The 13,833-nt window shown below is 40.3% G+C and overlaps 2 protein-coding genes across 6 annotated transcripts in view; one reads left to right on the top strand and one right to left on the bottom strand.

The window, feature by feature from the left end:
- The window catches only part of CEP57L1 (centrosomal protein 57 like 1), a 68,996-nt gene extending 60,891 nt beyond the window's left edge, over positions 1 to 8,105 (bottom strand). For 2 of the 5 annotated variants that reach the window (XM_053591360.1, XM_053591366.1), the window contains exon 1: positions 7,523 to 7,795. The gene's annotated coding sequence lies outside the window, so the exon portion shown is untranslated. Of the gene's footprint in view, positions 1 to 7,522; positions 7,796 to 8,026 lie in introns of those variants that run through there. The other 3 variants (XM_053591363.1, XM_053591361.1, XM_053591365.1) reach the window with 2 other exon arrangements.
- Positions 8,106 to 8,806: 701 nt separating this feature from the next.
- SESN1 (sestrin 1) overlaps positions 8,807 to 13,833 on the top strand; it is a 121,002-nt gene continuing 115,975 nt past the window's right edge. Inside the window, exon 1 of the mRNA XM_053591358.1 lies at positions 8,807 to 9,483. Coding sequence (XP_053447333.1) covers positions 9,205 to 9,483 — 279 coding nt within the window. The 5' untranslated portion in view covers positions 8,807 to 9,204. The remainder of the gene's footprint in view (positions 9,484 to 13,833) is intronic.

Below are 13,833 nucleotides of genomic sequence, written 5' to 3'. Positions count from 1 at the left end.
CCGTATGTGCCTGTCTTCTAGTTATGCTCTCTCTTTCTTCTCTGGTTAATTTCAGACTACCCTGGCTCTTTCCTTACTCTGCATTCTCCCATAGCCAATTATATCTACTGCCATGTTTATAGCATAATCCTAACACAGTGGTTAACAATAGTCTTTGAATCAGTTCTACCAAGTTTTAGCTACGTGAGGATAAAAATGTCTGCAAAGCATTTCAGAGTGCCTAGAACATAGGAAGCACTTAGACATGGTAGCTTAAAAGCAAAGTAAAATAAAACATCCCTAATGCTGATAGTTTCTGAATACAACCATCCCTTAGTAAGACAGGTATGGTACAATATTTGCCTATAACCTATGGGCATTTTCCCATACACTGTAAATCATCTCTAGATTACTTATAATACATAAATACAATTAAATTCTATGTAAATCGTTGTTATACTGTATTGTTTAGGGAATAATGACAAGAAAAAACTAGCCTATGTATTCAGTACAGTCATAATTTTTAAAAAAATACTTTTAGCTCTAGTTCAGACATTGTTGCTGGGCTCAAGATCAATGTTAATGCCATAAGGACTATGGACGTAGGAAAACTTGAAAACAAGATTACCTTCTGTTAAATAAAATTTACAGGAAGCCATTGACTTTGACTGAGCTCCTACATTGGGCTCCAACAGAAGAAACCAAAATAGAGTCACTCATGCTAAAGTTTCATATCACCAAATGGAAACTAAGTTGTTTATGTGGCCTACTACAAAATCAGGAGAGAGAGAAAATAGCCAAATTCCCCTATAGGACTATTTTACCCTGCTAATGAAGTACCCTCTGCTTTAATCCTTACAAGGAAAAGAATATGAAGTTTCTGATGATGCTTTTTGCATTATGCTGTTTCCTTGTTTCTGCCTAAGTTTCCTCATAAAAACCAACCATTCTGCCATGCCCAGCATAGCACCTCTCTATTTTACCTGATTTATAGACTGCAAAAAAATGTTGAAATTTTGTCTTTTGATATCTTTGGGGTCTCAACTATGAATTAGTATATGTGCATAGAGAACCAAAATACAATCAACTATACAAAACCTCCCTAAAAAGAAAAGCCCGGGACCAGATGGTTTCATGTCAGAATTCTACCAAACCTTTAAAGAGGAATTAGTACCTATATTACTCAACCTGTTCCAAAATGTAGAAAAAGAAGGAAGACTACCCAACACGTTCTATGAAGCAAACATCACCCTGATCCCCAAACCAGGAAAAGACCCAACAGGAAAAGAAAATTATAGACCAATATCACTAATGAATATAGATGCAAAAATATTCAACAAGATCCTAACAAACAGAATCCAGCAACACATCAAACAAATTATACATCATGACCAAGTTGGTTTTATCCCAGGGTGTCAAGGCTGGTTCAATATACGTAAATCTATAAATGTAATTCAGCACATAAACAAATTAAAAAACAAAGACCATATGATTCTCTCAATTGATGCAGAAAAAGCTTTTGATAATATCCAGCATCCCTTCATGATCAGAACACTCAAGAAAATTGGTCTAGAAGGGACTTTTCTTAAACTGATAGAGGCCATCTACAGCAAACCCACAGCCAATATCATATTGAATGGAGTTAAATTGGAATCATTTCCACTCAGATCAGGAACCAGACAAGGCTGCCCATTGTCTCCATTGCTTTTCAACATTGTAATGGAAATTTTAGCCACCGCAATTAGGGAAGAAAAGGCGATCAAGGGTATCCATATAGGGTCAGAAGAGATCAAACTTTCGCTCTTCGCAGATGATATGATTGTGTATCTGGAAAACACTAGGGACTCTACTACAAAACTCCTAGAAGTGATCAAGGAATACAGCAGCGTCTCAGGTTACAAAATCAACATCCATAAATCGGTAGCCTTATATACACCAACAACAGTCAAGTTGAAAAAGCAGTTAAGGACTCTATCCCATTCACAGTAGTGCCAAAGAAGATGAAATATTTGGGAATTTACCTAACAAAAGACGTAAAAGATCTCTATAAAGAGAACTATGAAACTCTAAGAAAAGAAATAGCTGAAAATGTTAACAAATGGAAAAACATACCATGCTCATGGCTGGGAAGAATCAACATTATCAAAATGTCCATACTACCCAAAGCAATATATAATTTCAACACACTCCCTATTAAAGCTCCACTGTCATATTTTAAAGATCTTGAAAAAACAATTCTTCGTTTTATATGGAATCAGAAAAAACCTCGAATAGCCAAGACATTACTCAGAAATAAAAACAAAACAGAAGGAATCACACTACCAGACCTCAGACTTTACTACAAATCGATAGTGATCAAAACAGCATGGTATTGGCACAAAAACAGAGAAGTAGATATCTGGAACAGAACAGAGAACCAAGAGATGAATCCAGCTACTTACCGCTATTTGATTTTTGACAAGCCAATTAAAAACATTCAGTGGGGAATAGATTCCCTATTTAACAAATGGTGCTGGGTGAACTGGCTGGCAACCTGCAGAAGACTGAAATTGGACCCACACCTTTCACCATTAACTAAGATAGACTCTCATTGGATTAAAGATTTAAACTTAAGACATGAAACTATAAAAATACTAGAGGAGAATGCAGGGAAAAACCTTGAAGAAATTGGTCTGGGTGAGTATTTCATGAGGAGAACCCCCCGGGCAATTGAAGCAGCTTCAAAAATACACTACTGGGACTTGATCAAACTAAAAAGCTTCTGCACAGCTAAGAACACTGTAAGTAAAGCAAACAAACAGCCCTCAGAATGGGAGAAGATATTTGCAGGGTATATCTCTGACAAAGGTTTAATAACCAGAATCCACAGAGAACTCAAACGCATCAGCAAGAAAAAAACAAGGGATCCCATCGCAGGCTGGGCAAGGGATTTGAAGAGAAACTTCTCTGAAGAAGACAGGCGCACGGCCTTCAGACATATGAAAAAATGCTCATCATCTTTAATCATCAGAGAAATGCAAATCAAAACTACCTTGAGATATCATCTAACTCCAATGAGATTAGCCTATATCACAAAATCTCAAGACCAGAGATGTTGGCGTGGATGCGGAGAAAAAGGAACACTTCTGCACTGCTGGTGGGAATGCAAATTAATACATTCCTTTTGGAAAGATATATGCAGAACACTCAGAGATCTAAAAATAGATCTGCCATTCAATCCTGTAATCCCTGTGCTGGGCATATACCCAGAAGACCAAAAATCACAACATAACAAAGATATTTGTACCAGAATGTTTATTGCAGCCCAATTCATAATAGCTAAGTCATGGAAAAAGCCCAAGTGCCCATCGATCCACGAATGGATTAATAAATTGTGGTATATGTACACCATGGAATACTATGCAGCCTTAAAGAAAGATGGAGACTTTACTTCTTTCATGTTTACATGGATGAAGTTGGAACATATTCTTCTTAGTAAAGTATCTCAAGAATGGAAGAAAAAGTACCCAATGTACTCAGCCCTACTATGAAACTAATTTGGGGCTCTCACATGAAAGCTATAACCCAGTTACAACCTAACAATAGGGGGAAGTGGGAAAGGGGGGGGGTAGAGGGAGGGGGATCGGTGGGATCACACCTGTGGTGCATCTTACAGGGGTATTTGCGAAACCTGGTAAATGTAGAATGTAAATGTTTTGGCACAGTAACTGAGATAACGCCGGAAAGGCTATGTTAACCATTGTGATAAAAATGTGTCAAATGGTCTATGAAGCCAGTGTATGATGCCCCATGATCATATCAATGTATACAGTTATGATTTAATAAAATAAAAAAAAAAAAGAACCAGAATACATACAGGTAAAGCTACCTTAGAGAGATGAAGTGGCTCTCAGACCAGAGACTAGGTTGTAATATAAATGTATCAGCTTATTTAAAGAAGGAATGTTTTCATCAAAAAAGAGAGTTACTCAAGAACGGAAGTAGAAAAAAAGTAACTCAGTGGGGCAAAATTTGGAGCAAATAAAGCTCTATCGTGGAGGTTCTCATAGCTTAAAGTTATCAAGTGACCACATTATATACCATTTCATTTCTTTTGTTCTGATTCCTAGCTCCTAGACAACTGCTAATTTCCCCTGTAATTTTCCTATAGGAAAAAAAACAAAACAAAATAATCCTGGTCAGAGAAATCAGTATGCTATCCACTTGGCAAATATCTCCAAGTACATTAATAAATTGGCATGATAATAAATTCATCAGTCAACTGTAAACTCATATATCTGTGCATGTATATGCATATACATGTATATGTGTGTGTGTGTGTATACATGTATATACACACACACACACATATACACCCCCCAACAGGGCATTTCCTATTCTCTTTCCCAGTTTTCCCCCCACTGCATTTGTCTTCGTTTCATATACTATATATTTTACTTATCTCCTGAATAGAATGCAAGCCATATGACAATAGGGATTTTACCTTGTGCTCAATGCTATATCTTCAACATCCTGTTATATAGTGGGCACTCAACAGAAATGTCTTGACTCAATGCCTAGTGACAAAGAATAGGAGAAACAGTGACTAAAGGTCTGTATGACTTAGTTGGAGAGTGGTACATTAGGTGGAGAGGTGTTAATGGACTAGGTGTTTCACTTTATAATGGAGTAAGAGCAGAAGGACCCCACTGAATAGTTTTAAACAAGAAAAAATCTGGCCAGATTTGGATTTTCAAAAGATCACCCAAGCTGCTGTGCAGAGAACTAATTGAAAGGGCTATGGTGAATAATTACTTTTGTAGTGGTCTTTCAAGAATACGGAAGGTTGGAAAAAGACTGTACTTATGCAGAGAAAAAAATGTATTTGAGAGATATTTGGAGATAAAATTGGCAAGACTTGGTAATAATTTAGCTATAGGAGCATAAAGAATTAAGAAGAAATAAAAAATAAAAACAAAAAGAGAAAAAAAGAATTAAGAAGAAACAAAGAATAATCCTAAGCTTTCAAATTTTCACAAGCAGATGGAGAGTAGTGTCTTTTATCGAAATAAGGAGCACTGGCAAAGAATCAGATTTATAGGAGATAACTATGCATTTGATTTTAGCATGGTGAATCTAACATCTCTAAGAAGACAAATCAAGCCACTAGCTATATGAGACGTGAAGCAGGGGGATGCCCTACATTTGAGAGTCACAGATGATAGTGAAGCCATGAGAATGCACAGGATCACATTCCACTATGCCATACAAAGGGCACCCAGCCTTAAGAAACTCTGCTACCCTCTATGCGCTGGATAAAGGATAAGCCAAAAGAAAAGAATACAAAGATGGAATGACTTTTGTTTTTTAAATCACATTCTTAATAAGTTACTCTTTTTTCCCCCCTGGAGACAAGAGTCCTACTTTGTGGCCCAGACAAGAGGATACTGGCACGAGCATATATCACTGCAACCTCAAATTCCTGGGCTTAAGGGATCCTTCTTCCTCAGCCTCTAGAGTAGCTGGGACTACAGGTTGCACTCCATCATGCCTGGCTAATATTTCTATGTTTTGTAGAGACCAGGTCTTTCTATGCTGCTCAAGCAGTCTTTGAACTCTTGACCTCAAGTGATCCTCAGCACATTTTTAAAATTCTGAGTCAAACCAGTAACATTAGAATGTTAACAGGTCTTGTTAACAAACTAGACCAAGTCATTAAAACTTTATACATCTGTCCAAAGATACATAACTTACACAAACTATGAGAAAAATTCTCAGTTCCTGTCTCTCTGCAGCTTCAAAGCACATCAATACACTAACATTCCACCCCTCAAAATAGAGGATACCAAAAAACACACACATTTAAAGAGATGCTATCTATGTATTACCTTTTTTTTTTTTTTTTTTGCAGTTTTTGGCCAGGGCCAGGTTTGAACCCAGACCTCCGGTATATGGGGCCAGCACCCTACTCCTTGAGCCACAGGTGCCGCCTTCTATGTATTACTTTTTGAAGTTTAATTGAAGGTACCATTACTGGTCAGGTGCACCTAGACATGCTAGGTACACCCATTTTAGCTGCAATTCATACAGTTTTGGGGAATTATCAATTTTACTTCCAACAAGATCTCTTAAAACGCGCCTGTGGCTCAGTCGGCCCCATATACCGAGGGTGGCGGGTTCAGACCCAGCCCCGGCCAAACTGCAACCAAAAAATAGCCGCGCCTTGTGGCGGGGGCCTGTAGTCCCAGCTACTCGGGAGGCTGAGGCAAGAGAATCGCTTAAGCCCAGGAGTTGGAGGTTGCTGTGAGCTGTGTGAGGCCACAGCACTCTACCGAGGGCCATAAAGTGAGACTCTGTCTCTACAAAAAATAAAAATAAAGAAAAAAAAGTGTATACATTTTTTGGCACCCCTGGTATATATGATTTGGCTTACTACAGATCTTGAAAGTACCTTCTCTATCACTTTGGGCCTCAATATATGCTATTCTTTTGGTCCTCACTTCCCCTGGGCTGAAAATTTCCCACTTTCCAAGAGTAGGTTAAGTATTTTCCTTCTGGCCATCCCAATTATATCATTTATTATCGCATGTTTAACTACTGGTTTCTCTAACTAGATAGCACTGGGACTTTCTTCACAGTTATATACTCAGTGCCTAGTAAGACTAAATTTTTGGAAATGTATCTATTCTGCAACGTGAGGAATTCGAATCTAATCTGATTATCAGTCCGTGGACGGCCATTTAAACCTTGGCTTTTCCCAAGAGTAGTAACTTTTTAGAAACAAACAGTAATTTTAAGAAAATGATTGAGCCACAGGCGCTGAGGGTGGCTGGTTCAAGCGCGGCCCCGGCCAAACTGCAACCAAAAAATAGCCGGGCGTTGTGGCGGGCGCCTGTAGTCCCAGCTACTCGGGAGGCTGAGGCAAGAGAATCGCTTAAGTGATGAAAATGTGTCAAACGATCTATGAACAAAGTGTATGGTGCCCCACGATCATACTAATGTACACAGCTATGGTTTAATAAAAAAAAAAAAAATAAAAAAAAAAAAAAAGAGAATCGCTTAAGCCCAGGAGTTGGAGGTTGCTGTGAGCTGTGTGAGGCCATGGCACTCTACCGAGGGCCAGAAAGTGAGACTCTGTCTCTACAAAAAAAAAAAAAGAAAATGATTGAATCTTTTGACGGTACTAAATTTCAGAGATTTGACAGATTTTTGGTTTTTTTTTCCACACGATGCTCTTAAAACCCGAAATAATTCATTACCTAGGATTACTGCGGATTTCCTCGCCCGGTATTTTGTCTCATGCAAACCGATGTGGCAACTTGCTTTCAAAGCCCTACCTGGGATTTCACGTGACTGAGTAAATAGCACAGAACATCCCTATACAAAGGCAAACAAAGATGCAATTGCACATGGATCTCAAATCCATCCCGCGCGTGTCCATATCAAAGGGCGGGAGCAGAGGCAGCAGCGCAGAGCACCCGATTCCACAGTATCCTTCTTGCTTGACCTTACTCAGGCGTCTCCAACGACTCTCAGGATCAAGATCCCCAAACCCTCGCCTTACCACACACCTGGGCTTGGGCAGTTGGACTAGAACTTCCCACGCAGGTCACTGCAACAAGTCCCTAGGCTAAGGGCCACAATCCTAGATGGCTTCGTCTCCAAACTCGCAGAGGAAATGGAGAAAGAAAAAATCCAGTCAAAGGAAAGGTGACGACAGCCCCATCCTACATTGCTCACCAAGCCGACGAGCTCAGTCAAGCCCTGCCTTTGCTAACCCGTCGGCCCTCAGGGAGCCACAGTAAAGTCGCGGTGGCCCCTGCGGAGAGGCGGGTAGTTTCTGCTGCAAACAAAACGCGCCGGAAACATCAAAACTACATTTCCCAGAAGTCAATACGAAGCCGCCCTGCCTGTTTGAATCTGGAGTTTGGAGTAGTAAAGAGGCCTTCACTATTTTTTAGGCTAATCTTAAATTTAGACTCAATTTCTTCCAGGCGTGCCTTCCAGCCCTTTTTCTTGGTGGTGCTTGTGTCGTGTGATAAAGTATCAATACAATTTCACTCCTTACTTTTCCTTCCCCTTCTCCAGGCCACAGACATCAAACGTCAGGAAACGGAAAACTCGCCTGGGCACAAGCTTAGCGCTCCTCGATGCGCATGCGCTCTATCCGCAGTCACGCATGCGTAGCACTGGCAGCGGTTGACGGCCGCGCGCGGCGGATTTGGGGTCTGGAGGTAGCCAAGCGGAGGGCGGGGCCCTTTCCAATGGCTTTGCCTCCGCGGGTCGAGTCGGCCTGGGCGGGGAAGACCGCGCTGGGGCCGGGGCGGCTCCGGGTTTGTGCCGGGCGGAGAAAGGGGAGGGACTGGGGGGTGAGGACCCCATCTCCCCTCCCTGCTCCCGCCCTCTGGGCTGATCCCCACCGATGGGGCTGGGCGAAGGGGCGGTCTCTGCGCCTCAGGCCCCGCAGCTCTGCCAGCTCTACGGTCCACCCCGCGCTCGAAGATTGCCGGGGCCGCCCTGTCCGCTGTGGCTTGGCAGTGGTGGGAGAGGGCACAGGGATCAGAGAAGTGGTGTCTTCCCAGGGGTCCGGAATCGGCAGGGCCCGGCACGCTTTCCTTGACTGCTGCCCGCCCAGCTGCTGCTGCTGGAGACTGCCGTCCCTCGGGAGCGCCCAAGTCTGCGGCCAGTGGGCCAGGGTTCGGAGAGCCCTCCCCGCCGGCGCCCGGCCCGCTGAGGAGACGCGGGGGAGGAGTTGCGGAGGGCGGGGACTGGAGCTGGAGGAGGGGCGGGGTGGGAACGCTCCGGAGAACCCGGTGGCTGCACAGACAAGAAAAAAAAAAAAAAACCAAACCCGAATGGCTGGAGAGTGTTCAACTGTTACCAGCCTTTTGGGGTAGAGCACGGATTTGACAGCTCCACAACGTGAGGATATCCGCTGACCCCGCGAGACCAAGAACACTTCCCCGGGGCTCCCTGTCCAGCAAAGCCAGCGCTGTAAGGTTGCAACTTTCCAACTTTGTTTTTTCATTTTCTTTCGTGTAAAAGGAGAGGGTGAAGAAGGTGATCTATCTTGTAAATCAGTTGACAGCATCCATATAAAAGACACACGCCTCGTTCCAAATGTCACCTAGATCTGAGTTTTCATGACCACTCTGATTTCTTACATTTCTCATTTTTAAAATACGAAGTGTTTTGGGCGCATGCTGAAAGGCAACTAAAGACTGCAAAGGAAAAACTCCAATTGTCATGGCTGAAGGAGAGAACGAAGTGAGATGGGATGGACTGTGCAGTAGAGACCCAACTACTAGAGAGACAGCACTGGAAAACATTAGACAAATCATTTTGAGAAAAACCGAGTATCTTCGTTTGGTGAAAGAGACATCGTGTGATCCATCAGACATGCTTTCAAATACTGTTTCTCTGGACGGATTGAACAAGCTGCTTGCTCATCTGCTTATGCTTTCTAAGAGGTGTCCCTTTAAAGATGTAAGAGAGAAAAGTGAGTTCATTCTGAAGAGTATCCAGGTAAGAAAGAGCATTATGAGTACAACTGTCTCTCTAGGACCGTGTAATTTTACTTGCAATTATTCACAGTGCATTTGCTTCTTTTAGGTTATTATGTGAACTTTAGTTGTTCACATAATTCACTCTACATCTTAAAATTAAGAGTATTCTGTAAAACATTGAATTTGGGGGCAAAATTTTGGACAAGGTGAACTAAAGTGAAAACAATTTCCAAATATAAGTGAATGATTATTGTTTTTCTAGAGAGTTTTAGACAGAAACTGCGTTACTTCTGGAAAAATAGATGAAGGTTACAGTTAATTGCAAGTAGAGACTTGCTTGTCCTTATATTTCTTTTTACATGTAGTTGGGAATTGTAGCCAATATGCCTTTCACATCGTCACAAACAGTGCTCTGTGTGAAAAGGTTCACATTTAAAAGCCTCTAAAATGATAAAGGATATTAAATGTTTCTTAGTCAGCTTATTCAAGATAATTGGTGGAACAATTTTCTCTTGTTCTTAAAAACAAAGCAAACAAAAAACCCAGGGTATGTTCTCTAAATGCAGCCTCAAAGAAAAAGTTATATAAAATAAGAAAAGCCAGTGTTATAAAGAAGCCAAATTTTTCAGTTGAGATTGGAAATATTTCTTCTCACAAACACTGAGATTTGGAAATATTTCTTCTCACAAACACTTTGGAAACAATTGTTACAATTCAGAGTGACCAGAGAGGAATTCATTTTCTAGATAATTGAAGTTTACTTTTAAGCATAAAAAGTTATATCTATCTCTTAGACTGTACTGACTATAAGAACTTTATTTTTAATGGGCTCATTGTTATGCATAGGATGGAGTGTACAGGACTATATAACCCATATTTTTAAAATTTTTTGTCTATTTTTTATAGTTTTCCTGCCCTTGCCCTTGCTGTTGGTATACTGTGGTCTCTTCCTAACCTTTAGTTTTGTTTCTTATTTATATGAAAATGGGAAGACAGATGACCACTTTTATTAGAGTTACATTGAAAAGAAAAGTAAGTAGGTTCTGGGAAGTACATTGTCAAAAGATTTCCATATAATGATAAGTAAATTAGTACTGGGGTCAAACCCAGGCTCAAATTCTACTCTTTCAGTATTGTCTTACATAACTTTGGGACAAGTTACTTGATCTTTCTTAGGTTGGATTTATAAATCTATAAAATGGGAATAACAACATAGAGCCATTGTGAGAATGAAATGAGATATACAGTGCTCTGGTATTTAATGGAAGCTCCTCTTCCCTTTCTTTCTTTCTTTCTTTTCTTCTTTTTCTTTTTGCCTCCAGCTTTGCATGGACAATCCTCTCCCTTTTCATAAGTGAAATTCATGGAGTATGTGATATTCAGGGTGGCCATGAAGTTCATGTACAATTTAAAATTACACTATTTCAAGATTCGTTCATCCTGTAAAAGGAAGCAAGAATTTTCTCTACTGGGAAGGTTTCCCATAGACTTAAACCTTCTTTTCAGTTTTTTGGCCAGGGCTAGGTTTGAACCCACCACCTCCAGTATATGGGGCCAGCACCCTACTCCTTGTGCCACAGGCACCGCCCAGACTTATACTCTTTTTCATCTCTGCATCTATTGTACTTTATTCCTGCTGCAATTATAACAAGCACTTTACTTATATTGTGCCATAATCACACTTTTATGTGTCTGTCTCCCGCAGGAGGGCTATGAGTTCCCAAGAGTATTGGTGGGGACCTGGAAGCTACTAAATACATATCCAGCGGATGAGCAAACTTATATTTGCCTTCTTTCTGTTTCTCGTCAGTCTGAATAGGTGAAATTTCCAATTTCAGGAATTTCCAGCCCAGCATCATTCATTCATGCATGCATTTATGCAGCATATGTTTATTGAGCACCTGGTGAATGTCATTCTAAGAACTGAGGACCGGTAGTAACAATTTCACATTATACTGAATGGAGACAGACTATAAAGATGTAAACAAATAAAAATTTTAATTTTAGGCAGTAAAGGAATGCTTCCCTGATGCAATGATATTTAAGCAAAGACTTGATGAATGAATAAAAATTATCCATGCAAAGGTGAGATTTGTGAGGGGATATTCCAGACATAAGGAATAGTATGCATGAAGGCCTCCTGGTAAAAGAAAGGAAATGAGTTCTAGAAATTAAAAGTGATGCAATATGGTTGGAGCAGACTTTTTTTCCCCCCTTTTTGTTTGTTTGTTTATTTGTTTTGAGATAGAGTCTTACTCTGTCACCCTGGGTAGAGTGCCATGGCATCATCATAGCTCACAGCAGCCTCAAACTCCTGGGCTCAAGCCATCCTCCTGTCTCAGGTTTTTTCTATTTTTAGTAGAGGTAGAGTCTCGCTTTGGCTAGTCTTTAACTCCTTAACTCAAGCAATCCTCTAGCCTCAGCCTCTCAGAGTGCTAGCATTACAGGTGTGAGCCACAGTGCAGACAGTTTGAGGGGAATGTGATCAGCTTAAGAGCACAAGCTCTGGAGACAGACCTGGCCCAAATACAGCTGTGCATCACTTAATGATGGAGACATGTTCTGAGAAACGCATCACTAGGCAATTTTATCATCTTGCAATTGTGATAAAGCATACTTACACAAACCTGGTTAGTATAAGCTACTACACACTTAGGCTATATGTTATGACCTATTGCTTCTATGCTATAAACCTGAACAGCATTGTACTGTACTAAATACAGTAGGCAATTTTAGCACAATTGTAAGTACTTATATATCTAAACTGAAAAGTATAGTAGTAATATGGAATTATAGTTGACCCTTAAACAATATGGGTTTAAACTGCATGGATTTTTTTTCAATAAAAGTTATACCAAGTGTACCTGCCTCTCCTGCCTCCCCTTTCACCTCCTCTAATACAGCATGAGGATAATGAGGATGAAGACCTTTATGATGATTTACCTTCCCTTAATGAATAGTAAATATATTTTCTTTCATATGGTTTTCTTAGCCACATTTTCTTTTCTCTAGCTTACATTATTGTAAGAATACATTATATATATATATAGAGAGAGAGAGAATGCAAACAGGTGTTAAATTCACTGTCTATGTATTCAATAAGGCTTCCAGTCAACAGTAAGCTATTAGTAGTTAAGTTTTGGGAGAGTCAGAAGTTATACAAGGACTTCCAGAGTGTGGAGGGTTGGTGTCCCTAACCCTGTCATCATTCAAGAATCATCTGAATCATCTTATGGGACTCCTGTTGTACATGAGGACCAGTGCATCATTATGCAGCATGTGACTATGCTCTATTAGCTACACAACTTCAGTAAGTTACATAATCTCTCCTCGATTTAGTTTCCTCATCTGCAAAATAAGGATGGTTCTTATACTACATAGTTCTTCACAATGTTGCTAAGAATAAAATGAGATAATGCTTGCAAAGCATAGCGCAGTACCTAGCACATAAGAAATGCTCAGTAATGTTAGGTATTCTTACTGTTGTAGGTAAGAACCAGATCCCAGAGGGACTTGTAGGCCATGTTAAGGGTTATGGACTTTATCTTAGAAATCATGGGAGCCACTAAGGAATATTGAGCAAGGTGGTAACATGATTTATAGTGTATTAGAAGGATCACCTTAGGAGTGACTCAGAAAGTGGATTTCCAGGGTCAAGAGTGGATGTGTGGCATCACTTAAAAGGTTGTCCCCCTAGCCTATGACAAAAATGATAGTGATGGTGGATTAGAATGTGGGGGAAGAGGGAAGAGGAAGAAAGTGAATGGGTTTGGGAGATACCAAGGAGTTAGAAACCACAGGGTGTGGTATTTAATTGGATGTGGAAGATGAGGAAAATAAAATCAGGGATGGCTCTAAAGTTTCTGGTGTGAACTACTTGATGAATAGTCCAATTGTTTCCTGGTAAAAAACAGTGGCAGGGGGTCAATTTAGGGGAAAAAAAGAGTTCTTTTTTAGACATACTGAGTTTAAGTTGCCTGAGAGACATCCAAGTAGAAACAGTTGCTAAATCAATTTCTGCTTTGATACCAGTTTTCTAGTTCTACTATTGTTTGTTATCTATCACTTCTCCATATTTAATTCACACTCTACCTTTATAACCATCCTCCACACATTGATAGAGCCATTTGTCTAAAATGAAAATTTGACCATGTCACTTTCCAGCCTAAAACCCTTTACAAATAGAATAGAATCTAAACGTCTTAATGCCACATTATGTCCAAATCATCTGGTTTCCACTTACCAGCCTTTGTTGCCCACTGCTCTAGAGTCAGCCTCACAGAGCCTCACATGGGAAACCAAATATTAATTCAAATGTAGCACTTCATAATGCTTTTTGTTATTCATTAGAAAAACAAGCAAAAGCTGA

This window comes from Nycticebus coucang, chromosome 5 (genome assembly GCF_027406575.1).
Source record: "Nycticebus coucang isolate mNycCou1 chromosome 5, mNycCou1.pri, whole genome shotgun sequence".
In the NCBI taxonomy this organism is placed as follows: Eukaryota; Metazoa; Chordata; class Mammalia; order Primates; family Lorisidae; genus Nycticebus; species Nycticebus coucang.
This window is presented reverse-complemented; position numbering and strand designations above follow the sequence as displayed.